At 43.3% G+C, this 27,244-nt stretch overlaps 1 protein-coding gene and 1 long non-coding RNA gene across 4 annotated transcripts in view; one reads left to right on the forward strand and one right to left on the reverse strand.

The window, feature by feature from the left end:
• Nucleotides 1–12,873, forward strand: part of LOC146785476 (uncharacterized) — a 119,558-nt gene extending 106,685 nt beyond the window's left edge. For 2 of the 3 annotated variants that reach the window (XR_014970664.1, XR_014970665.1), the window contains one exon: nucleotides 9,831–12,873. This is a non-coding gene — a long non-coding RNA (uncharacterized LOC146785476). The remainder of the gene's footprint in view (nucleotides 1–9,830) is intronic. The other variant, XR_014970666.1, reaches the window with a different exon arrangement.
• LOC146785475 (phospholipid scramblase 1-like) overlaps nucleotides 1–27,244 on the reverse strand; it is a 454,376-nt gene that overhangs the window by 229,596 nt on the left and 197,536 nt on the right. The window contains exon 5 of the mRNA XM_085634540.1: nucleotides 20,851–20,893. Coding sequence (XP_085490666.1) covers nucleotides 20,851–20,893 — 43 coding nt within the window. The remainder of the gene's footprint in view (nucleotides 1–20,850; nucleotides 20,894–27,244) is intronic.

Raw genomic sequence — 27,244 nt, forward strand, 5'->3', positions numbered from 1 at the left:
ACTGACACACTCTCACTGACACACTCTCACTGACACACTCTCACTGACACACTCTCACTGACACACTCTCACTGACACTCTCACTAATTGACTCACTCTCACTAATTGACTCACTCTCACTGACTCACTAATTGACTCACTCACTGACTCTCTCTCTCAATCTCACTAATTGACTCGCTCTCACTGACTCACTCTCAATGACTCACTCTCTCATGACTCACTCTCACTAATTGACTCAGTCTCACTGACTCACACTAATTGACTCTCTCAATGACTCACTAATTGACTCACTCTCACTGGCTCACTCTCACTAATTGACTCAGTCTCACTGACTCACTCACTAATTGACTCACTCAATGACTCACTAATTGACTCACTGTCAGAGTCCCTCTCTCTCTTATGACTCACTCTCACTGACTCACTCTCACTAATTGACTTAGTCTCACTGACTCACTCACTAATTGACTCACTGTCAATGACTCACTAATTGACTCACTAAATGACTCACTGTCACTGAGTCACTCTCTCTCTTATGACTCACTCTCACTAATTGACTCACTCTCACAGACACTTACTAATTGACTCACTCTCAATGACTCACTAATTTACTCACTCTCACTGAGTCACTCTTACTAATTGACTCACTCACACTGACTCACTCTCTCTCTCTCATAACTCACTAACTGACTCACTCTCACTAATTGACTCACTCTCACTGACTCACTTGCTGATTGACTCACTCACTGAGTCACTCTCTCACTAATTGACTCACTCACACTGACTCACTCTCTCTCTCATGACTCACTCTCACTGACTCACTATCACTAATTGACTCACTCTCACTGACGCACTCACTAATTGACTCACTCACTGAGTCACTCTCTCACTAATTGACTCACTCTCTCACTAATTTCCACACTCACAGACTCACTCTCACAAACTCACTCTCACTCCCTGACTCATTGGCTCACTCTCACTGGCACACTCTCACTGGCTTACTCTCACTGACTCACTAATTGACTCACTCTCACTGGCTCACTCTCACTAATTGACTCAGTCTCACTGACTCACTCACTAATTGACTCACTCAATGACTCACTAATTGACTCACTGTCAGAGTCCCTCTCTCTCTTATGACTCACTCTCACTGACTCACTCTCACTAATTGACTTAGTCTCACTGACTCACTCACTAATTGACTCACTGTCAATGACTCACTAATTGACTCACTAAATGACTCACTGTCACTGAGTCACTCTCTCTTATGACTCACTCTCACTAATTGACTCACTCTCACTGGCTCACTTGCTCACTAATTAACTCACTCTCACTGACTCACTCTCACTAATTGACTCACTCACTGACTCACTCACTAATTGACTCACTCTCAATGACTCACTAATTGACTCACTCTGACTTACTGTCTCATGACTCACTCTCACTGACTCTCTCACTAATTGACTCACTCACACAGACTCTCTCACTAATTGACTCACTCACACAGACTCACTTACTAATTGACTCACTCTCAATGACTCACTAATTGACTCACTCTCACTGATTCACTCTCTCCCTCTCACTAATTGACTCACTCTCACTGGCTCACTTGCTCACAAATTTACTCACTCTCACTGAGTCACTCGCTCACTAATTGACTCACTCTCACTGACTCACTCTCTCTCTCATGACTCACTCTCACTGACTCAATCTCACTAATTAACTCGCTCTCACTGACTCACTCACTAATTGACTCACTCTCAATGACTCAAAAAGGGACTCACTCTCACTGACACACTCACTCTCTCACTAATTGACTCACTCACTAGCTCACTGACTTACTCTCACGGACTCACTAATTGACTCACTCACTGACACTCTCACTAATTGACACTCACTGACACACTCTCACTAAGTGACTCACTCTCAATGACTCACTAATTGACTCACTCTCACAGACTCACTCTCTCTCAGCACTCACTTTCACTGACTCACTATCACTAATTGACTCACTTTCACTGACTCACTATCACTAATTGACTCACTCTCACTGACTCACTCACTAATTGACTCACTCATTGAGTCACTCTCACAAATTCACTCACTCTCTCCCTAATTGCCACTCTCACTGACACACTCTCACTGACACACTCTCACTGACACACTCTCACTGACACACTCTCACTAATTGACTCACTCTCACTGACACACTCACTAATTGACTCATTCTCAATGACTCACTAATTGACTCACTCTCACTGACTCTCTCAATCTCACTAATTGACTCACTCTCAATGACTCACTCTCTCATGACTCACTCTCACTAATTGACTCAGTCTCACTGACTCACACTAATTGACACACTCTCAATGACTCACTAATTGACTCACTCTCACTGACTCACTCAATCGCGCTAATCGACTCACTCTCACTGGCTCACTAATTTACTCACTCTCACTGAGTCACTCTCTTACTAATTGACTCACTCACACTGACTCACTCTCTCTCTCTCATAACTCACTAACTGACTCACTCTCACTAATTGACTCACTCTCACTGAATCACTCTCTCTCTCATGACTCACTCTCACTGACTCACTATCACTAATTGACTCACTCTCACTGACGCACTCACTAATTGACTCACTGAGTCACTCTCTCACTAATTGACTCACTCTCTCACTAATTTCCACACTCTCACAGACTCACTCTCACAGACTCACTCTCACTCCCTGACTCATTGGCTCACTCTCACTGGCACACTCTCACTGGCTTACTCTCACCGACTCACTAATTGACTCACTCTCACTGGCTTACTCTCACTAATTGACTCAGTCTCACTGACTCACTCACTAATTGACTCACTCAATGACTCACTAATTGACTCACTGTCACTGAGTCAATCTCTCTCTTATGACTCACTCTCACTGACTCACTCTCACTAATTGACTTAGTCTCACTGACTCACTCACTAATTGACTCACTGTCAATGACTCACTAATTGACTCACTAAATGACTCACTGTCACTGAGTCACTCTCTCTCTTATGACTCACTCTCACTGACTCACTCTCACTAATTGACTCACTCTCACAGACTCACTTACTAATTGACTCACTCTCAATGACTCACTAATTGACTCACACTCTCTCTCACTAATTGACTCACTCTCACTTGCTCACTAATTAACTCACTCTCACTGAGTCACTCTCACTAATTGACTCACTCTCACTGACTCACTCTCACTAATTGACTCACTCTCACTGATTGACTCACTCTCACTGATTGACTCACTCACTAAGTGACTCACTCACTAATTGACTCACTCTCACTGACTCACTCTCACTCACTCATTGACTCACTCTCACTGGCTCACCATACCACAGGAATGTTCCACAGGCAAATATAAACTTTCTTTACAGTATCCTTGTTGCATCCTTTTGTAGTGTGATCGAAGTATACTACAGTTATACATATAAAGGAATCAAGGCCGAAAGCAAGTACATTAAAATGAAGTAAATATTGCCTTCTTGACACTAGAGATATGGGAAATAGTAACTGTGGTTCAAGCATGCAGACAGCGGGCTTCTTTGCAATTACATTAGAAATGCTAAATTAACAAGTGTCAGCAGGAAACAGACCAGAGGCGCTACTAGGGCAGAAGCCAGACAGAACCATCCTCCTTGATTGCTGTTTCCCCTCAGCGGTGTCCGTGCTGCATATACTTAAGGAGCCTGCGAGGTTAATAAGGTCACATTTAAAATTCTGCTTTGGCTTACAGCGCTTCATATTTCACTGCTCCCACACGCAGGGGGCCAGAAGCAACGGATATGGTGTGATACATAGAAGAGGGAACAACTGTCAAAATTGAAATGACAAAAAAAGGTTTTAATAAAGGCGCGTTGTTAGAAACCTGCATGCCACTGTACAACATAAACGTTACATAAATATACTAAGAAATATACCATTTTCTTTGTACAATATTTCTATAGTGGATTAAAAACTTTAATGTTTGGTGAATGGGAGCCCCACCATAAATCAGTGTGACTCTGGCCACACCTAACACATGGCTACCCTGCCTCGTCTAACATATAGGAAAACATCTACAAAAAATGCTTTCATTTATTCCAAATTATAAACACTTAATTCTGATAACAGAAATCTACACATTTTTTTCATACGGTACCATACGAAAATGCACCTCCTTATAAACCTTCCGTTTTCCTTCTGCCTACATGGAATGGTCTTTTTCCTGCTCCTATGGGACAGAACAGCAACTTCTCAAGGAGATAGCAATCTTAAGTGCCAGGCCACATGTCTTTTATTATGCTGCCACAGGCTAAACAATTGGAACTTTTGACACCACGCCAGACTTCTTGGGGCAGGGAGGAACTGATAACAGTCAACAGTTGTACACTGGCTCAGTTACTGCTCACACATTAAGCCACGGGTCACGACAAAGGAAAATGCAGCTTTGTTATACCCTACATCCTTATATCCCAACTTTTAAGTGTGCTGCCGCAGTCTCTAACAGAAGTACATTTAAGAAACAATTGCAACATTTCACACCACGCCACACTGCTTGGCACATCTTTCTTTCTTGAAGCACAAGGTGTGAATACATTTAAAACAGACTGAACTGATAGAATAGCCTAAAGGCAGCATTACGTTTTTAGCCAATTACAACGCAGCTTTCTAAAACAAGCATTTGCAAAGCAATATGTATCGCATTTGCGAGAGTTTAAGCTTTTAGCATTGTAAATGGCAATGCTTTTATTTATGTTTTAAATACCAAAAATAAATAAGAGGCATTTTCATATACAATGCCAAGAGCTCAAACTTGCGTAAGTGCGAGACCTATTGCATTGCAAATGCTTGTTTATATTGCATGTTTTTCTTCATATCGCCTGTCTAACAAGACAGGGTTCACTTGTCTCACTGGTCTGTCGGTGTAACATGTCATGCATGTAGATAGGGCAGGAAAAAGTCAGATCTCTCATGCGTCTAGAGACATGCCAGTGTATCTTCTTTGATAACTGATGCGAAAGGTCACACCCTATTCAATTAGTACAAATAGGCAAGGGGAATCGCGTCTTTTGTCTCTCAGCCCTTGCGGGTTCTGAAAGGGTCAGAGCTCCTGCAAGTATTTAACTGTTCACGTCTGGTGACTGGCATGGGAGGTTTAAAGCTGAAAGTATTAGAAATCTCCAGCTTCTGCAAGTATTCGTCAGTTCACGACTGGTGACTGGCAAGGGAGGTTTAGTGCTGAAAGTTTTAGAAATCTCCAGCTTCTGCAAGTATCCGTCTGTTCATGTCTGGTGACTGGCATGGGAGGTTTGATGCTGAAAGTATTAGAAATCTCCAGCTTCTGCAAGTATTCGTCAGTTCACGTCTGGTGACTGGCATGGGAGGTTTAAAGCTGAAAGTATTAGAAATCTCCAGCTTCTGCAAGTATTCGTCAGTTCACGACTGGTGACTGGCAAGGGAGGTTTAGTGCTGAAAGTATTAGAAATCTCCAGCTTCTGCAAGTATTCGTCAGTTCACGTCTGGTGACTGGCATGGGAGGTTTAAAGCTGAAAGTATTAGAAATCTCCAGCTTCTGCAAGTATTCGTCAGTTCACGACTGGTGACTGGCAAGGGAGGTTTAGTGCTGAAAGTATTAGAAATCTCCAGCTTCTGCAAGTATCCGTCTGTTCATGTCTGGTGACTGGCATGGGAGGTTTGATGCTGAAAGTATTAGAAATCTCCAGCTTCTGCAAGTATTCGTCAGTTCACGTCTGGTGACTGGCATGGGAGGTTTAAAGCTGAAAGTATTAGAAATCTCCAGCTTCTGCAAGTATTCGTCAGTTCACGACTGGTGACTGGCAAGGGAGGTTTAGTGCTGAAAGTATTAGAAATCTCCAGCTTCTGCAAGTATTCGTCTGTTCATGTCTGGTGACTGGCATGGGAGGTTTGATGCTGAAAGTATTAGAAATCTCCAGCTTCTGCAAGTATTCGTCAGTTCACGTCTGGTGACTGGCATGGGAGGTTTAAAGCTGAAAGTATTAGAAATCTCCAGCTTCTGCAAGTATTCGTCTGTCCACATCTGGTGACTTGCAAGGGAGGTTTAGTGCTGAAAGTATTAGAAATCTCCAGCTTCTGCAAGTATCCGTCTGTTCATGTCTGGTGACTGGCATGGGAGGTTTGATGCTGAAAGTATTAGAAATCTCCAGCTTCTGCAAGTATTCGTCAGTTCACGTCTGGTGACTGGCATGGGAGGTTTAAAGCTGAAAGTATTAGAAATCTCCAGCTTCTGCAAGTATTCGTCTGTCCACATCTGGTGACTTGCAAGGGAGGTTTAGTGCTGAAAGTATTAGAAATCTCCAGCTTCTGCAAGTATTCGTCTGTTCATGTCTGGTGACTGCCATGGGAGGTTTGATGCTGAAAGTATTAGAAATCTCCAGCTTCTGCAAGTATTCGTCTGTCCACGTCTGGTGACTGGCAAGGGAGGTTTAGTGTTAGAAAGTATTACAAATTTCCAGCTGCTGCAGACCTAAAGAGCTGAAAGAGTTAACAGCTGATAGAGAAAAATAAATAGCTTTGTAATATCTTCGCATTAACAAACGTGTTTCTAACTGCGTAGCAAAATAAAGACGAAGTACTTCACTTTCTAAACTAGTTTTCTGCGTGGCTTACTGCTCCCTACGTGTGAGAACAATAAACTTTCTTATCTATTATCATAGCTTACATTGTACAAAATCGTTTTCTCTTTCTGTTTTCTGGCACAAGAGTGCACAGTCTTGCCTTTTTAATTACCTGTGAAGGAGTTGTCGATTTTTTGAGTAAATAGTTGCCTGGTTGCATGGCAAGCTCATCGTTTTCCTATCTCCACATCTGCAACTGACTTCTGTTGCAGTTCCTTCTAAGATCAGTGCCTGGTGCATCGATTCTAATTGTGTTCCATTTTTTAGCGAGAAAAAAACCTAGGTTTCTAAAGTGTTATTTTTATTTGTCGTGTGCATGTTGACCTGCTCCATTGTGTTAACTATATGTGTCCCCTGTTAGATCCCTGTTAGCTTGAGCTCAAAATACCCCTCCTTGCCCCCTGCCCATGTCATGTTGGTAGTATATAAAATAATTTAAAAGTGCATTGTTACATTTAGTTTAAAACACCTGCTTAACTTCCTGTTAATGAAGCCTTTTGAAAAAGATTAAAATAGGATCACCAATTTACCTACTGGACTCTGAATAAAATACAAAAGTTCCCTTTTCTCTCTCGTTCATAAAAATGTAACAATAAAAAAGTACCCTGGAACACATGGAACGCTTATCCCCCTGTGCCTATCTACCACAAATAAAGGCAGGAAGACTACGATCAATTCCCTCTCTAATACAAAAGAGGTTTAGTGCGTGGCTAGTCCGATAGTAGTGGGTTAGGTCAATTGACTGTTCAGTCAGGTGGCAGAGAGCAGTGGGGAGGTATTTAGCAAAGAGCTCTAGAACTAATACTTTTCACTAGGCAAAGGGAAAAAAATACAGAAATATGATGATCAGTAAACAAAATGCATTACAGGGCAAAGACCTAACACCCGATAAAATAGTTACCCGCGGGGAGTGTTCTGACTTCTAGGTCAACAGATTCACTGATGATTTGATGAGTTAGACAGAAAGTCTTGCCCCACAACTGATTCTGTGGCCACGAGATAGATCCTTTGATCCACAGAATATGGCAACAGCAGAAGATTGTATCTTACACTGGGAGGGTGATGAAGACTGGGAGTATTCTTACATGAGGGCAAGCTTAAAAATCTGGCAGATATATCCACGTCAATTTGACCTCACACGACCCACTACAACAAATAACACAGTCACTCATAAAATGCCCCTACTGTTCAAAAGCCCCGACGCTGTCCCTTAATGTGTCCTATGTCCCCAAATAGACAAAGACAATTTGAAAGAACAACTACGACCGCTAACAGAAGGTGCTAGTAAATGGATAGCAGTCTTAGAACAACATACAGCTGGTATCACATTAGCGGTAGGTGACATTACAAGCTTGCTCACCTCCCTGATTGGAGAGGAAGCAGAAGGCACACTAAATAGAGTAAACACTCCTGACCGACCACCTCTTTGCCTGGCATAATTAAAAGCATTGTGCTGTGTTCGGTGTGGGCTTGTTTCATGAATAAGAGCATTCAACCTAATTGCTCACAGACTTCCCTCATTTTATGTGTATGAATTAGACATCTTTACAATTCAGTTTTAGGGTCCACTTTGTGATCTTTGACGAGTGCAAGAAATAAGTGACAGGTTGCAGTACTTAAGAAATGTGGTAGTGAAGGAACTTGTGGATTTTTGGCAGCAGCAGGAAAGTCAAATAAAGGATTATGTCACTAAGTGAAATACCACCGGCATCACCACTGCTTGAAATAAAGTCAGTTAAGTGTACATGGATATATAAATATACATATGCCCTACATGGCACATCTTGCAGACTATGAAATTGGAAGGTGGAAAAATACAGCAGGTCAAAATCTTGTCCGGGGGACGTGATGGGGACATTCCTTTATGAAATCACTGTTGTTCTAAATTGTGACACATTAGAAGCCTTCCTAACAGAGGGGCACAATAGGTGCAGCTGTGTGGCAGGAGGAAAGGAATAGTTGTGGGATATGTGCAGTTCTGTGCAGCATATGTAACATGGGACACCGACCAGAGATACGTAGGAATAGATTACCACACCACCACACCGACTTCCTCCACACCCGCCCTAGTGCTAGGAAATACAAAGAATGATTAATACGTGCTGATATGAAGTGTATTTCAATGTTAAAAGACAGCATGCATTAAGTAGCGATGCTCAGTATTGCAATATTTTCAGAACACATTGTGTTTAGATTTAAAAATGCCTTTTAGACTACAGGTGACGACTTTAGCGGTGGTTCCAATTTTTTTGCAGTTCAACCACTATGGGTGTTTGTTTCCCAATTGTGTTACTGGGACGGAGATTATTAAGATGTTCCTATCTCTTGGGAACAATTATAGTACAATGGTTTGCTTCTTCTTCCACTTTCAGAGTTAATTGATGTTTCGAGGTTTTGAACACTGAAGACATCATTATTTTTAGGTTCCTCCCTTCTTCCCTAAGCAGTGTACTAGGTTTTTTGTTTTCAAGATATTTGAATACCTATGCTCAATGTTCATGTTTCCACCCCCACATGTCTGGTTAGGAGCTCCACCTATGCATTTGTATTTTTTATTTCTGAATATTGTACCTGCACAATTGCACAACTACTGTTTCACACCTAGCTAGAGGACATAGACAGAGAATGTTTGGGAAGAAGTAGACAACACATGTGGTAGGACGGGTGTGTCAGGTGTTAACATATAAAAAAAAGAAAAAAGGAGGGGAGTACAATAAGATTCCTTAGAATTTTATCTATAGGCAGGCTGTAAAAGGAAAACATGTCACATCACAGGCCATACTACATGTTTCCCACACATTTGGATCAAAGATGGACTACGTGTCCACTGTGATGCTTAAGCAGCAACTAATTTCAGCAATGCCTGAACGGACTGCTTAAAAACAAAATAAGCTAGATAAGTGCCACAATTCAGGGAAAGAAAAAAAATTAATTATGGAAAGTAATTGTTTATTGCCTATAGATTGCCCTGTTTTCACTTTGAATTATTCGAAGTTCCGATCACCACTTAACGTCCCATCAGCTTGTCTCTGGAAGATCAATAAATATATCAGTTCCATGAACTAAGACCTAAAACTGACACTGAAAGTTCTTTTAAAATTATAAAAGCAGAAATGTATCAGTATCTGTATAAATTAACATGCGCTGCGAAGTTGCTTTCTACTCAGGTATCCAAGCGGAAGAAGAAGGGCCCCATCGATCGTGAGCTCCCACCTATCTGCCTGGAACACAGATCTTTGTCCAGAAAAGCTGTCCAATGGTGGAAAGATCCAAAGTTTGAAGGACCTTTTAAAGTCACAGACTCCTCATTAAAAGCTGAAGAACATGGATACATTGGCGCGACATTAGGGTCAACCCTGCACCACCTCAGCACTGACAATGAACAAAAGGAGGACAAATTATTCCCATTGACAACACCCGCAGCACAGAAGTGTTTTATGCGAAGTTATGTACTTGTATTTTGTTATTCTAAATTATTGTCGGAGTGGCACTAGCAATGTTTAACTAGTTTGCTCTTATTTCTCATTGTGTTGATAAAAAAGCTTGTATTCCTCAAACTATTGAAGCTGCCCGTGCCACTATGCACCCCATATCCCAATCCACTTTTTCTGCTAGCACCTGTACTGAGGGAAATGACCTCCCTAGTAGTGCAACGTCTTCCAATACCTCTGCCAGTAACATCAGCATCCCAAATACCTATGCGCACCATGTGTCTTCATCCCTTTCTCCTGTTGAAAATAATACTGAATGAACGGTACCATTGATATTACGCTGCGCCCCCCATTATTGTCTAGTCGCCGTAGGGATGCCCCAGTAGATAGACAGCATGCCGCTTATGACCCCCTTTATGACAACATGTGGTACAGCGAGATGGCCACAATAGGTAGACAGATAACGAATGAATGCTGTTATGTGTGCTTGTACATTCCCCATGCAGTAGGCGCAGATAGACTGATTTTCCCTAGGGAAGTATCACCACACACTGTAAAATATCGCCTACACCTGTTCCGCTACAGAATACTGGGGCAAGTTAAGATTATTGAGGCCAACATCTCTGAAGTGTTCGTAAATACCACAGTATGGGACGACACCCCAATAATGCACAAGGTTATCACTGATAGTTCCAGAATAGAGGGGAAGGTAACAAAGATGCTCAAGCTAGGAGGTCCTGATATCGATCTTTGTGCATGTTTTTTTTAGGAAAAATGGGTTTATGATAACAAGATCACCCTCGGACTGTAATGACTCTTTACTGCACACCTTACGTTGCCCATGCCAAAACAGAACAGCTCTACGTCTATTTGCACAAATTTAGATGGAAGGTACACTTGGGGTGAGGAGGAAATACCCAAACGTAAAAACCTTTCATACTAAAGACACCGCTTCTCTGTTTTCTAGGAAATGAGACGGTGCCTGTTGGGCACAACTCTGGAAGCAGCAGCACCATCTATAATCTGGACATGCAATATGACACCTCCAGCCTAATAGATTTCTACTGTGCTTGCGGAGAACATCTGTCTCCAACTGCCTCTTCGATAGAGCAGCCTGTGTTCAACAGAACAATGCACAAAGTCTCCCTGGTTGTTCCTACAGCCAATATCTCCCACATCGATGCTCATCAAATGACTGGCTCTGTTACCTTTCTCCACCGACATATACAATCAAGGTGAATGCACGCTGGCTTCGAAACACCAAGAGGAGGGTATGCCTTTGGAAAGGGAGGTTGTGCTGCACATTAAGTGCTTGCCAGCGAAGAAGAAAAAGGCTCCATCACCAAGGTCATCAAGGACTCGGACAACATAGAAAAAAAATAATTACTGAAGAAGGTGCCATAGCAGACACAGCCACTGATTGGTTGAACTTTGACTGGATGCTTTTGTGGCTGTCTGCCATTCTAGAAACGTTTGTTACCGGTTTTCGGTGTGCTGTTGCTTCTCTGTTGTACCATGCAGCTGTCATTCTGCTAAAAATATTGGTAGTAAATTAGTGGGTAGGAATTAGGTAGGAATGGGGAACATTCATAAGGCCTATATACACAAGAAGAAGAAGAAGGGTAGAACAGGGAATGGGGATAACCTAGCACTTTCAGAAGTAGTAGAACTCATAACCATAGGACTACGCTAAATGCAGCCTGCTGCCAACACCCAGTGCCAGGTCGATAGCTCCCTGCTCACCGGTAGTAGATACCAACTGAGATAGGATTTAAATAGAGATCCACCATCACCTACACCAACACATATACATCCCTTATTGACATACCTGAAGGAGAGTATGTAGAGGTAAGGAAGCCGCAGGAGAGCCAATGTCCAATGTGAATGACACCCCTGGGATACACCAACTAGAAGGAAGGCCTGCAAAGTATGCTGTAAGAATTTTGTTCAAGAATGAACTAGAGGAGGGAATTAAGCAGGGTCTAGTTTTACCATATAGTGCCCCAGGGCCATTCTGTCCACATCTGAGGCATGAGAGTCTCAACTGTCCCTGCCAGCCCATAGACAGTATTGTGTTAAAATTGTACACACTGCCTCAAGCGTCTACAGAGGCAGTAGGCCCGAAGCCCTCCTTATACTCAGATGTATCTCTCGTATGACCTCCTTGAGTACATCTTTCTAAACATCAAGATGTAGCAATACCAGAAACAGAATTTGCTAAGAGTAGGGGTGGGGGCCAACTGGGACTTTCCACAGCTTTAGAAATTAAGACAGAGATATGGCTCGCAATAATAGTTGACATTTTGATCAACTTTTGTACATTTTATCATTTCTGCGTTCTTAATTTTCCAAGAAGTGACGCAAAGTGCTTCATGTCCTGCAATCAAGCACCTGCTAAAGTTTTGATTCTTTGGTCAATAGTTCCTCATTAAAAGAGTATAAGAGAGATGTTCCTCAGTCCATTCGTTGACCACCTCACACAGTGAACTCTTGGGTCATGACACTTGTGTGCTCCCGGTTAACCGTCTTATCTAGCATTTTGACTGAGGTTGTAATGCTTCATTGTACTTTGAAACTCTCTCTCTCTCTCTTTTCTTGCATTGCCGTGATTATAAACTTACTAAATTGCATGTTTTTACTCATGATCTGCGATGTGTCTTTGACGCTTGTTATTTGCTAGACTGCGTAGTGTTATTATTGGATAATGATGTGTTTTACATTTATTGTTTAAATCGCTTGAATAAATGGTGCCACTCTTGACTCACTCCCTGCATTTCACACGTGTGTCTTATTATCTTAGATGGCACATTTATGCGATAAATTATGTGGTAAAAATTACCCTCCAACAAACGCTGCATTGCAGTGTTGTGATTGGCTTAGAGGAATCATTCACAAAATGCATTGCGGCATTGTGATTGGCTTAGGAGACCCCAGGTGCTTCCTGAGGCAGAGAAGAGGCAGCGTCTACACCATGACCGCACGTAAGTTTTACTTTTTTTAAATTTACTGCCCCACCCCGTTCCCTATCAGCCGCCACTGCACCATTTTTGCTTACTGTCATGCCACACACCTCTTACTCTCCCTCTAAGACTTTTTTTGAGAATTGTCTACCCCGTCTTCTTTACTTTTCTTTTATCGTTTCTCATCATATCGCCCCTCTCCTCCCCTTGACCCCACCCACATTTCCTCTGCCATTACTCTCCTCTACTCCCTCTAATGTGGTTCTTAATAATAGACAACGTTTTTCCTTCAACCAGAGTTCAGCAAATAGACCCAAGAATCCATTTAGAAGCCTATAGAGTGAGCAATACAACCCTTTACCTGCCTCGCTCTTTACAACCCTTCTCCTCGCCCAGTTCCTTCTGTTTTTCCTCTCCACCCTCCTTCTCCTTTCTTCTCATATAGATAGATTGTTTGATGTCACAGTGCTTTGGCCCGTGACTTAATTTCGACTGCAAAGGAATGTTCCAAGCATAGGGCTAAAAGACATTAACATTGGCAAAGCCAATAGCTCGTGCATTGCTGAGTCCTATTGGCTTTTCCAATGCTTGTTTTTAAATGCAGTGCCCTGAAGGAAAAAAAGTCTACATTTATTAAAAAGCAATTACAGACATGGTGGTCTGCTGAACCCAGCAGGCCTCCAATCCTGTGATGGCTATGATTCCTAGTGATTCGCAAAACCTAAGCTACCTCATTAATACTCATGACTCATGACATGAGTTAGTTTCCTTTGCAACCCATTAGGAATCGCTAAATCACATTCAACACTTTAACACATCCATTTCTGCTTCGCTGCTGCCGCTGATGCCAGGGGACTCCAACCTCCAATCTCCACCATACCTTGCACCAGGAGGTGCCAACACGAACCCTGAGCACCCTGAGGCATCTAAATGAAGCCCAGGGCACCAGCAGCGTGGGAGCCGTCCATTTCTGCCTTGCTGCTGCCACTGATGCCAGGGTACTCGAAACCCCAGCATACCTTGTGCCAGGAGGTGCCAACACGAACCCTGAGTGCCCAGAGGCGCATATATTAAGCCCAAGTCTCCCGTCACGTGGGAGTGCCCGGACCACACCCGGATGAAGCACTCGCCCATCTGCGCTCGTAAGAGCCCGATGGAGGCTGAGCTGGGCCATCCATCTGTCATTTTTAACTCAAGGTTCAGGGGCTACGACATCTTCTTCATACCAAGGTACTGTGACTGATCTTGATTACATCTAGTCCCACACAGCTCTTAGTGTACTAATCGACCAGCCTGTGCAAATGGGAATAAGGAAAGTGATTGAGGGAGGGTTGTGAGGTGCCGAAAAGAAAAAGACCAAGAAACGGCTGTGGAACATTAGTCCTGGGACATATAGGAATGGGCAACACAGTTTAATTATGCTAGATCGAATAGATAATATATTAAATGATTGCGAGGATCTACTCACGGCATCTGTACCCTCCCCCAAAGTCCCCCAATCCTCTAACCCCTCTGCCATACCACTCACTAGCCCAGGCTCAGGTAGTATCTTAAGTTATTTTTAGAAGGCTGCCAGTATAAAAAGGCCAATAGAAGTCCCTGGAGTTACTGAAGCACCCCTTACGAGCCCCCCGAGCAACCACAGTGAAACTGAAGGTGGGATCTCTTCAGATCTTATACCGAGCAATAGATTTGCACCCCTCGCGGAACAGCCAGTTAATCCAATTACACCTATTCATATGGAGAGCATGGGGCCCGCGGGCATAGCATCTAGTGGGGCAAACACGACCCATCACCATGGCGACTGCAGGTTGGTGGACACTGGAATATCACCAACCAATCTCGAACCTCATAGGGAAATCATAGCCCTTAAAGAAACAGTAGGGGCTTTGAATACTCTCATTTCCAAATTATATTTCATAATTGCAGATCATAGCAGTATGGAAATAGTACAACATTTGGGTCTTCCGGGTACAACTATGTTTATAAAACCTAACCAGCCCACCACCTGAAGCTCACAAACATTATGTAACACTCCTGTCATTAACCCTGCACCTTTGACTTGCAATCCTGGTCTCCATGAAGGGGTTCTCCATAATATGCTACCCCCACATGACAAATATCAAGATGGCCCCAGAGGAAATAATAAGGGGGTGACTGGGCCCACGGCAGCCGCAGTGAAAGAGCCATTCTACCTGACCACAGGCCGCAGTGAGGTATCCCCACTTCTTAGGCCCGTCCAATCCCCCATTATGCCTCCCAGTGTACCATCTACATTACCAATGTCCCTTATGTTGATTGTAACAACAAATATGAGTCGGGGAGGCCCTTAAGAACAAAGCAATCCACTGGATTAGACATGTAAGGGGAGGTCGATCAGTGATCAGAGACGATATTTTGAGGGTAAGAAGATGCGTCCTGAATAACAACACTGTTGACGCAAGGGAACTCACCATCACAAACGAAAATCTAGTGCACAATCTAATTGCTTTGGAAGCCAGAACTTGCCACCCACCCACTACCAATATACAACTGAAAATTAACATTTATCCCTTTGTGGCTATTCCTAAGAGCACAGCAGCGCCACCTAGGGACACATCATTTTTGCTTCTTTTGCAGAACGATTGACTGGCTTTAGAGTCCCCGCGGAAATGTGTGTGTCCTCCCAATATCGACCAAGATGCTATCCTCCCTTTGTTGCATACGGGCCCAAAAGGCTGCTTCGTTGAGTAGGAGCTAGTGCCCTCTAGTATTAACCCTCCAGCACACATTTATTCTGCCACATATTTGGGAGATGATGAACAGGCTGGTGATACGATTGCATGCGTTCACTCGCCCAGCCACATGGCACCACCCGCTATGATACCTAACTCTCTCAAGTCATTGCCCTCCTTAGATGCAAGTAAAATAAAAATAGCCTCATGGAATGTGGCTGGCCTAAGGGGAAAACTAGATCTCTCGCATTGGCTTGAGTTCATTAATCAACATGAGATCTGAATTTTACAGGAAACCTGGAGTCTGACCCCTATTTTATCCCAGGCTTCATAACTTTTCCCAAACCGGCAATCCCTTCCAAACATGGCCATCCTTCTGGAGGGCTCCTCATTTTAATTGTGCCTCTGAGGAGCTCTCTACTAACAACTGTGATATTCTTTGTGTCAGCCTTAAAGGCCCACTGGGCAAGTGCATAGACATCTTTAACGTCTACGCAAGGAGCCCAAGAGTAGGCAGATCACCAACCCTACAGGTCTTAGATGGGGTATTGGATACAAAACAGGCTGCTTACCTCACAATCGCGGAAGGCAACTTTAATGTAACTTTTGAACCTCTCCACTGGGAAGATATCCTAGAAGTTATTGAGGACGATAGCAAGTGGTCTGTCCTACCTTTAGGGTTATCTCCAATAAAGAAGTGGTCACAAGCAGCTCTCCACCTGAACTCCTTAACCCTTGCACATAGGCTATGGGCCGCAAATGGAAGGACAGTTTCAGACAAAAGTGGGGGAATTACTTTTGTCGGGCCAAATGGGTCAAGCCGGATAGACTACTTACTTGTGGACCTTATGTTGTGGCCTATCGCATTAGACATGTCTATATCCCAGGCATGCAAAAGCGACCACAATACCCTTAGCCTGACAATGGAGCATCCGTGGGGCGAAAAAGATTGCTCCCGCTCTTCTTGCCACAAGGGAGGTAACCCCCACAAATGATGAATGCCGGCTTAAATGGCCCACAATCTGGCTTATGAACACAAACATAGTATTTTAAAACACGATCTTGAGATCCACCTAGGGGTGCTTTTCTCCCAGGCAAGCGACACGATTACACCAACAAGCTGTAGTGCTTTACACTCCACGTTTTTTAACTACTTAGCGAGAAAATGTATTGTTCCCTTACTTAAGGCCCACCCTAACCAGGCGAAATCGACCAAAATTACACTATAGTTCTCAAAGGAGTGCAGATTGCTGAAAAGACAGCTGTCTTTAGCCTTAAGGAAAAAGGATATCCTGTTAATCCGGGAACTGAGGGGGTGATACAAATTGGTGCAGCATAAGGCTAAGAGGGAATGGGATGAAAGGAGGTGGGAGAAACTTGGGGAATCTATTTTACACCCAGATGCTAAGAGGTTTTGGATAATTGTGGGTAAGGGCAACCATGAAAGGTCTCCACCGCTGTCCAACAACATCCCAGCCAATGAGTGGCAAGAAATTTTGGAGACCTGTACTCAATCCTTAAAAATTCTGATAATGCTCTAACAGTGCCTGTCTCACTCCAATTATCACACTGTCTCCTATTCACCGCTCTGGATGCAATTGTACCTGCTAAAGCACCTGGGCCGGATGGCATCCTAGGAGACCTCTTCCATTCTGGGCAACATATATTCTGACCCTGGCTAATTGCATTGCAGGAGGAGGGAGGGTCCCAGATTCTTGTAAGGGAGCGGAAGTGATTCCCATCTTCAAAAAGGGCGATAGGTCTAACCCTTCTAATTATTGTCCAATTAGCCTAATCGACTGTGTCCAGACAGTCTTCTGCCGATCGCTCCTAGCAAAAATCTCAGATTGGATGGAGGGGAATGACATCCTCTCTTCCCTCCAGGTGGTTTTCAGACGGAAACCAGCACAGTTGATCAGGTCTTTCGTCTCCTTATGTTTTATTGAAGGTAGTTATGTTGGGCAAAGGGAGTTTATGCATCACATTCATAGACGTGAAATCTGCTTTTGATCTCGTTCCCAGGGATCAACTATGGCGGGCTTCATGTCAGGCTTCATGAAGAGAACTTTGCTAGGGTTCAATGGGGCAGCCAGGGCCAGGTTTCTGACTCCATTAAGGTACAGCCTGGAGTCAGCCAAGGTTGTGTCCTGGCCCCAACCTTATTCTCACTTTACATCAACAGTGTTGTAGAGCGTCTGTCCTGCGGACTCCCCTTCCTTAGCCAAGCAGATAATTGCCACTCTTCTATTCGCGGATGATACTCTTCTCGTGTAAAAGACCCAATGGGCTTGCAAAAACATTTAAACCAATTCTGCGATGGGAGGCTCGAAATCAACACATCCAAAACTAAACTTATGCTGTTGAACCATAAGTCCTTCAAAGGAAAACTGTCCCTAGGCAATACTCCACTAGAGAGTGTGAGCTCCTTCGATTAACCTAGGAATCAAATTGTCGGAGGATATGGCTTGGAAGCACCACCGTAACAAGGACTTTCTTAAGTTCTCCCAGGCAACCGGGGCTCTGAGTAAGAAGCACTGCCTTTCCTACACCAAGCCAATAGCACCAGTTTTGAAACTCTATAGTTACAAGGCCGTGAGCAGTGCGCTCTATGGACCAGAGCTGTGGGGCATGAAAAGAGCAAGTGACAACACTGGAGAATAAGTTCCTCAGAAACCTGACCTCTCTCCCGCAGAGCACGCCCCCCCCTTTGCCCACTTTTGCTCGATATGGGTATTAAACCCATCAGCAACCTAGCAAAGCTCTGTCCCTTGTTGTTCTGGCAGCGGATGGTCTCCACCCCGGAACTGTCATCCTACGCTGCGGCTTTTGAGGAGGTCTGGGCCCTAGACACTGCGGATAAAATAGGCTGGATTAAATATGTTAAAAGCCTCTTCTCTAGCATAGGCATCCCTGGCCATAACATCGCCTGTCCTACAACTCACAATAGAAGACTGATCAAATCACTATATTGGGATTGGGTTGAGCTCAAAGCATATACAGATGGCACCCTGGGTAGATTAACTGCAGAATTTAAAGACTTCAAAATCAGACGCACTCTTGAAAGCTACCTTGACATAAATAAAGTGCCGGCTGATAGGAAGCTATATATCCAAATTAGGCATGGCAGCCTGCCAGTTAATGCATTTACCAATTCATGGCTGGCCAATATAGCACTGCAAAAGGGCTGCCTCTGTTGTCCCTGCTTGCATGAAACCATCGGCCATTTCCTCTTTGCCTGTATAGCATATGCAAAACCAAGGAACAAATGGCTGACCCCTGTTTGCAGGCAACTTGGCACCAGATACTTTAGAGAGGATGTGCGCATACTGAAACCTGATGCAATACCATTATTCGTGTATGCAACTGCGAAATTTCTAGGCCACTCTTGGACGATGAGAAGGAGGGGACAGACAGCCCCCCGGCCGATTACTGAGAACTGCAGTTATGAACACCCCTGCCCCTTTAAGTATCTTGCTGGCTACTTCATTTTCAAGATGTAAATAGCGACTTTTTACTTCCTGCCTAATGCACATCATTGATTGCCACCCCATGTCTTCATTGTGCACTGCTTATGATTCCATCTTTTTATTAAATGCATATGCACTTTAGACAAGGGACCCATTTAAATTTGCACATCAACTTTTCCATAGCTGACAAGAATCTACAATGTAAGTTGGAATTGCAAGACACTTGTTGCTTTTAAACATTTATTGTTGCTATTTTAACTTTTGATGGATTGTCATTTTTAACTGCATTGTCAAGTCCTATCATATGTTCTGCCTTGTTCCCTTACTGACATGGGCGATGTTTATCTTGAATCTTTGTTTCTTTTATGGTATTTTACCGAAATAAAGAGTTTTGACTGACTTTAACACATTAGGAATTGCAATATCAAAATAGAGATTCACTAAGAATCGCAATCTGGAAATCGCCAATCCTGGCTCTAGGTTTGAGAGAATATGATGCGGTTTAGTGCCTAGATTTCTGGGTTAAGACCTTGGAGAGCAGGGTTAAAATCGTGGCAGTCGAACTATATCAAATAATTGGATGATTATGGGCAAACATATTATTCCTAGACTTGTGGAAAGTAAATATATAAAACCAAACTTAATGTTCTCGATCTTCAATTGTATCCTGTCTCCCTATTGGCCTACAGCTCTCAGTTGTACTCCAACAAACTTCACACTGTTTAACTGTCAATACATACCTATCACCCAGTAACTAAAGTTTACATTAGGTTAGTGTTGAGCAATGCTGTATGTGAAAGTTTATGGCATAATAAAAGGATGCGAACAAGCGGCTGTGGAGTAATATTTTAAGTAGGGCATTACTGGGATCTGATTTTCCCTGGAAAATGGATTTGTAGATACCTGCATATGTAAATGACAACTGCAAGCATGTGGAATTCAACTGTGTTGGCAGGGGTGGCGGTTACTAAGGAAGGGATTGTAAATTGCAGTCCTGGGGTAATTCTGCTACATGGGCCACTTTAAACGTTTGGGGAAGCAGGTATGCTAGTAGAAGGTAGCATGAATGGGGAGTGGGCCCGGACCTGAAGGGCATTGGCTTTGGCAGCAAAGGCGAAAGGTCACTGTTGGTGGACAGGGCGCACTAACATTATTCATTGGCTCGTCGCTGGTGGTACCACCCAAGTCACTGAGGTGTGCTATGCAACTTAAGTATGGGATCCAACTCAAGGGGCAGTAACCTCAGAGAGTCATGCTCTATTTGTTTTTGGAGTGATCTGCCGATTGTACACTAGTGCCGCACTGTTATCTTTTGGCCACACTACAAACTAGATTTTTCACAACATGAGCATATATTTGTTGTGCACAATTTACTCAGGCAAGTTTTATTCGTATTGGTGTGTGTACAGTATTTGGGTCTATTTATTACATGGGAACAAGAAGGATTGCCCAGCATAACCATTCCTACCTGCTGTTTCACGACCTTATTACTGTGCTGTTGTCTGAGACACCATTTCCTTGCTTACTATACACATGCTTGACAAAGAAATAGCATTGCACAAGGTATAAATAAATCAATAGTAGTAAATGCAGTACATACTTTCCAACAGCTCGATCTGTTGATGAATCAGAATCTGGTCTATCTGTAAAGAAAATAAATGATAAAAAGATCAATCTGTCCATTGGTACTGTGAGTGTATATGACAGATATATTATTATACATTATAGAAATTAGACCCCACATTGATCTTTCCTTCATATTCTGTCAAATGTGTCCTTCATGCCTCCACTTAATGGCAACATCAGCAAACAGCGCTCACATTATGCACTTTCGTGTACAATAGATGGTATAGTATAGCAAAGGGAGAAAAAAATTAACTAACAAAAAAAAATACCCTTCTCTTTTATGTTCACACCATAATGACATCTCTCTCTCCACTGGAGGTGACAGCTTTGCTCTTCCTTCCATAATATTCCAGGAGAGCATTCATCATGTTATATTTACCTTCTGTATGCTAGACCTGCCAGCTCACTCCATCAAAGCTTGAGAAATCAACAAATTGCCATCAGACCCACAAACTGAGTTGCTAAAATAACAACATCTCAACACATTAATCTAAACAAGGAATGTCCAGTAGTAGTAACATGGTTGCATGTTGGTATGCCGCTTGGTATTCCTTGGAACTCTTGCGAGACCGCTTCCTCAGAAAATGTCACAGGGATGGTTGTATATATCGCTTACTATGCAGGCCACCTATATAGAATGGAGCATTCTCTGTCAATCAATTATAGATTGGAAATCATTGAAACTACTGGGCCCACATATGGGCACATTCAGGATTTTTAGAGGAACCCATAGAAGAAAACAAAAAGTTATGGATCGAAAGTACTTGAATTAATAACCATTGATAAGTGTAACAATGGTGGCTCAGGTCCAGTTTGAGTTAGGAATAAGAAGTAATATTACTACTGTAGACACCCCACCTGTGCTGTACTAGAGATGCAGCTATGTAACATTGTTATGTCTAGATGTTAGAAACTGTTGCTAAATGAGCAGAAAGAGCAGTACACTATGTTGTTATGTATTCCCAGCACTTTGTACAAAATTGTGTAGACTAAATCCAAGAGTCCCTGAATAACAAAATGTACAGCGTGCTCTAAAAAATACTGTTTTAAAAACAAATGTGCTATAGGTGGCTATGCAAAGTGAGGCAAAGCAGCCCAAAATGCAAAACTAAGGGAGAACCAAGGTTTGTCCAGACTGGAAATCACTACAAAAATTATGTGTGCCTGCAGCTTGTTTCTAATACACGTCTGGGGTGGGAGACAGCTTGACTTTGTGCATTCCATCTAGACAGCCACTCACAAAGGAAGGCTAGGTGCCTCTGAGTGCCCATCTATATCCTGATGGCTCATTCTAGGTGGTACAGGAGGGAGGAGCTGACACACCTGAATAGGCAGTGTCCTGTCTCCACACAAAGGATTGATTACCCCCCTGTAGTGAGTCTGGAGCCTGGGCTGGAAAGAAAAGGCATCTGTGCACTTCAAAGACCCTTCTTTGAAGTCACCCCCACTTCAAAGGCACAATTGGGCATAAGTACTGGGTCTCTTACCCTACAAAACCAGACACTTCTAGACCTCTAAAAACCTCTGTCAGAAGAACTGCTGTGCTGCTACAAGGTTTGTCACTCTGCTGGACTGCTGCTCTGGAAGAACTGCTTTTATGCTGTGCAGCCCTGCTGCTCTCTGACCCTGCTGAGAAGGAGCTGGACAATGTCTTGAGCCCAGAGTGATCGCCAAGGGCTTGTTGACTTGCCTCCTGCGACTCAGGGATATCACCATTTCACCACCTGTTCCCGGTTTATTGGAAGGGAACTCAGCTCCTTATCACCAGTCTGCATGTTGCTAAACCGGTGATTAACCCTGTTGCGTGGGGGGAAAATCCGCACATGCACTCAGAGCCAGCACATTGCCTTAAAGTACTGATGCATCGGAACCACCTCATTGCTGCCGCTGCAGTGTGGGAAGATTGGCCTACCCCCTCCAATGTGTGGAGAAACCTGAGGCATCATCTACGGACCAACTCCTCTCAGCTCAGCACATCACCACCACTGCACGATGAAAATCAACGCATAACCTCAACTGTGGGATTGACAGCGACGTATCACTAGGTACTTTGTTCAGTGGGCCTGTGTGGCTACTGTATATAGTTCATGCTGCATTGCAGTAGGCCTGAATTCTTGACTTTGCCCTGTTCTAGCGTGACCAGATGCCACCATATGCGCTAAGTGCTTCTAAGTGCTATTTGTGCTTTTAATCTTTAAAAAAACAAATGTCGACTTCTACTTTTTGGATTTTTGTCGTTTTGGTCTTAATTTATTTATAAAAATAATATCTATTTTTCTAACCTAGTGTAGAGTGTTTTGTGGTGTTTTCATTGTGGTACTGTGTTTTGTGTTGCGCAAAAACTTTGCACATTACCTCTTCAGCAGGGATGGGTGGAGTACGTGGAGTTGCACTATGCGGAATTCTGCTGAGTTGCATAAAAACTCTGTGGAATTCCACTGAGTTCCGCATGCAGGTGGAGTTGCTCTACTTGCCTATCCCTAAGCTACCGCAATACCTCATCACCACAAAAGCACCGAATAGGACCTCAGCAATCCAAGTTCTTTAGGAGCCCAAAGTGCCTAAACCCACAACTGTCCCTGGATCACAGTTTCTCTACACATCTGTGACTTAAATACACCAAAAACAACTGTTATCCAAACTAAGGGCCTCATGTAGGTGGCATACACTTTACCGATTCTAAAATACTGAATCATACCGAATCGGTATTTTAGAATCGGTAAAGTGTATGTAGGTAAAAATTCGGTAAATGTTACCGAATCGGAGTGAGTCGGTAATTACCGAATCGGTATTTACCGATTCGGTAATGAGGCATACCTTCCCATTGATGGGAAGGTATGCCTCATTACCGAATCGGTAAATACCGATTCGGTAATGGGGGGGAACACATGCAAGGGTGGCAGGGTGTCACATTGACACCATGTAGCACCCCTGAAACGGCCATGTATGCACATGTGGCACACATACATGCCCTAAGGGCATGTATGTCTGCCACATTGCACACGTCTAGGCGCTCTGAAATGCATTTCCACATCCATTCATTATTTACCACCAACTATTAGTTGGTGGTAAATACCGACTCCAAACAACACCCACACACTCCCCCTACATCTCATTTCTGTATTCGGAATTTACCGAATCGGTAAAATTACCGATTCGGTAATTTTACCGAATCGGTAAATTACCGAATACAGAAATGAGCCCCCTACATGTCACAAGCCTAAATACCGGTCGGTAACGGTAAAATTACCGAAAATCGGCCGTTACCGACCGGTATTCGGCTACGTACATGAGGCCCTAAATCTAGTAAACTAAATATTAAGGGCCATATGTATCATTCAAAATTGCGATTGCAAACGCCGAAATTCGCAGAATTTCACCGTTTGCGATGGCAATTTAGCTAAGTGGGATGTATGAAAGGAAAACAGCCTCGCAAAATAAGGAATCACAAAATTTGCGATTCCCTAAGCAGCTCAAGCACCTCACCAATCCCCAAAAATCTCAGCAACTCCCAGATGTCAAAAACACAAGCAGCTCAACTATGCCAGCAGCCCAAACATGCCCGCAACCCAAAAACTCCAGAAGTCCAAACACCACAGACAACCATATCCTTAGCATCTCAAACCAACTCAACATATCTGTTATCCTGAAGAGCTGGTAGGCTGCCAAATCAGATCCATACTTCTTCTTGAGGGTTGAGGCACAGATTTCAAATGGTCAGCGCTGTTCTGGGCTCAGCTCCACCTAATTCTTGCCCCGATTCTTGAGAGTTTTGGTGTAGTTTCTTGCTGGGCAAGGCCTAGGGGAATGCCCTTGGCCACCTCTTGCCGTGCTCTCTTGTGCATTCTTTTGTCAAAACTTCCATGGCTTTCCACGGTCATCGGGATCCCCTCTCTCCAGTTCCCAGCACATCTTGCTATTGACAGGTGTTCGAAAAAAGCACGCTCCTTTTGAGGTCAGACCTCCACTTCCGTGTGCCGCCACCAAAGCTCTGCCCACCAAGCCTGCACAAAGAAAGCAGGAGGAGATATGCAGGCCTGCCCCTAACCCATCTCTGGTTGCCCATGATGACAGGGCGGTTGGGGCACTGAAGGAGTAGATTTGGGGAGAAGGAGATGATACAAACCCAGGAGGACACACCCAATGAAAACCTAATATTGCTTCTGTACCTTTTCTCTCCCTAATGCAACTGCCCAGGTGTAACTAGTCATGTTTTCTAAACAGCTCTGATTGCAGGAAGTGACATCATTAAACACTGGTGATCCAACCAATGGTGACTACTTGTGGGAAGTGGAAGGGGCGTTCTGAGATGTGAATAAATTATAGTGATGGGTGCCGGTAATCTCCGCTGTGCGGCTTAGGTGGAGTATTTAACAAACTCTGCCCTCCAAGCAGAGTGCGGAGTGACAAAAACTCTGTGAACTCTGCAGGCAGAGCGGAGTTTACCACCCACCTCTATGTTTAAGTTTAGCCTGACTGCTCTGTGCCAAGCTACCAGAGGGTGAACTCAGGTTAACTTTTAGTGACTATCTTACTCTGCCTCGTTACTTTAAACACCCACCGTTTATGGTACCAATTATGCTCTAGTCAGGGCCATCCAACATAGATCAGTTCCAGATTTTTAGACTTCCTACATAAAACATTTTTCATACAATGAATATTAATGCAAATCATGTATACATAATCAAAGGTAAACTTTGACGAGGGCCTAGTCCTCTTGGACCTAACCTAGATGCTCCGGAACTGGGAGATTTAAGGTTTTTGACTTTTTGCAGGTTTACGATTAGTTTTCAGAAATCTATATTATTTCCATTTGGCAACCAGAAATGCCAAAAATGATCTTCCAGGACTGAGGTTTCCTTTACATATCTGAGAATAACAATATATCATATAAAAAAGACCATTTTACACTTATTATATGTGGTGCAAGGTCAACCACAACCTGGGATTCTGGATAAAATACCAGTATTGGTCATGAGCAGAAGGGCATTAGGTATAAGAGTAATAAATCCCATATTAATGTATGTTTTCCAAGGAATAATACTACCACATCCATCACAAATTATGCAGTTATAGTGGGTGAGACATTTCACACCCGTAATTATGACAGCTAATCAGGGGTATCCATCGCTTCGAAATGCAGAATTACCACCAGATTTCCAGTTAGCTCATGGCGATCGCCTATGCAATAGGTAATAACATGCAGGGATCGGTATTATTGCATCGATTTCTGGATATTACACCTAAACTGTGGTCCCTTTTGGAGGGATAAATTCCTCCTGATTTAAGCTCGAAGGTTTGTCCCTGGAAACTTTAGCAGTATTATTGTATTAGCTATAATACCGGTTTAGGTGGAAACACTATACAATGCACTTTGTCCAAAGCATTATATTCTTCAAGGAGAGCATAGGCAGATAGGCAGGACGGGAACATAAGGAGAAAGATGGCTCTAGAGTTTAAGCAAGATGGGTGAGAGGACCCTATAAACTGTGGTTAAAAACAACATTTGTTCAATAAGCACCACTGTGGATGGTGGGCTTGGTTTAAAGGGCAAACAGTGAAAAGAACATAAGGCAATGGAAGGAAGTAGCATATTGGATATGGGAAACTCATGTATAACTAATATATACATTGCATATGCTGGGGCACAGTAGTTTGTTGGGGCTGTAGGGGACCAAGTAGGACATTTTACCACTTGAAAGTGGAGTATAACAACTGGATCACATTCCCAATGATCCCAAGAAGGAAACAAAACGCTGCAAGCAAATGTACAGAAGGCTGGTAACTGCACCATACAAAGTACTATGCAGTTTTTGGAAGAAAATCTACTGGTAGGGTTATCTTCCCTGAGCTAGCACTATGGTGGAGGAAATACTAGTGGATTCTCCTCAGCATTTGGCGCAGAAATAGGAGATTTGCTCTCACTGCCAAAATCTATGGTTACCAAGTGCTAAATGATGAGAAGAATCCACTGGTATTTCCTCCACCATAGTGATAGCTCAGTAATTACTAGTAATTGCTCAGGCTTCATTCCAGTCCATTGTTATTTTTCACACCAATCCACATTGATTTGGACCCGACCACATACAATCAAGTCTTGACCCTGATCCAAAAGGACCCGTTCAGCACAAACTGAAAGTCAGTATATTGTGAATAGTATTCCTTTTTTCCCTTACTTGGTTCGCCATGCCTTTCAAGTCAGCCTTAGCGAGCATAAGAAATAGTGTGAAATGCCCTACTCTTAATATTATTCTGCTGTTGGTCTGTCACCAATGTGTTTCAGACAGCGGAGTTCATCTGTCAGAAGCCAAGCAGTGCTTCACCTCTAAATGAGGTGGAGAAACAAAGAATGGGGCATTTGGGAAACT

Source organism: Triturus cristatus, chromosome 11, assembly GCF_964204655.1.
Source record: "Triturus cristatus chromosome 11, aTriCri1.1, whole genome shotgun sequence".
NCBI lineage: Eukaryota > Metazoa > Chordata > Amphibia > Caudata > Salamandridae > Triturus > Triturus cristatus.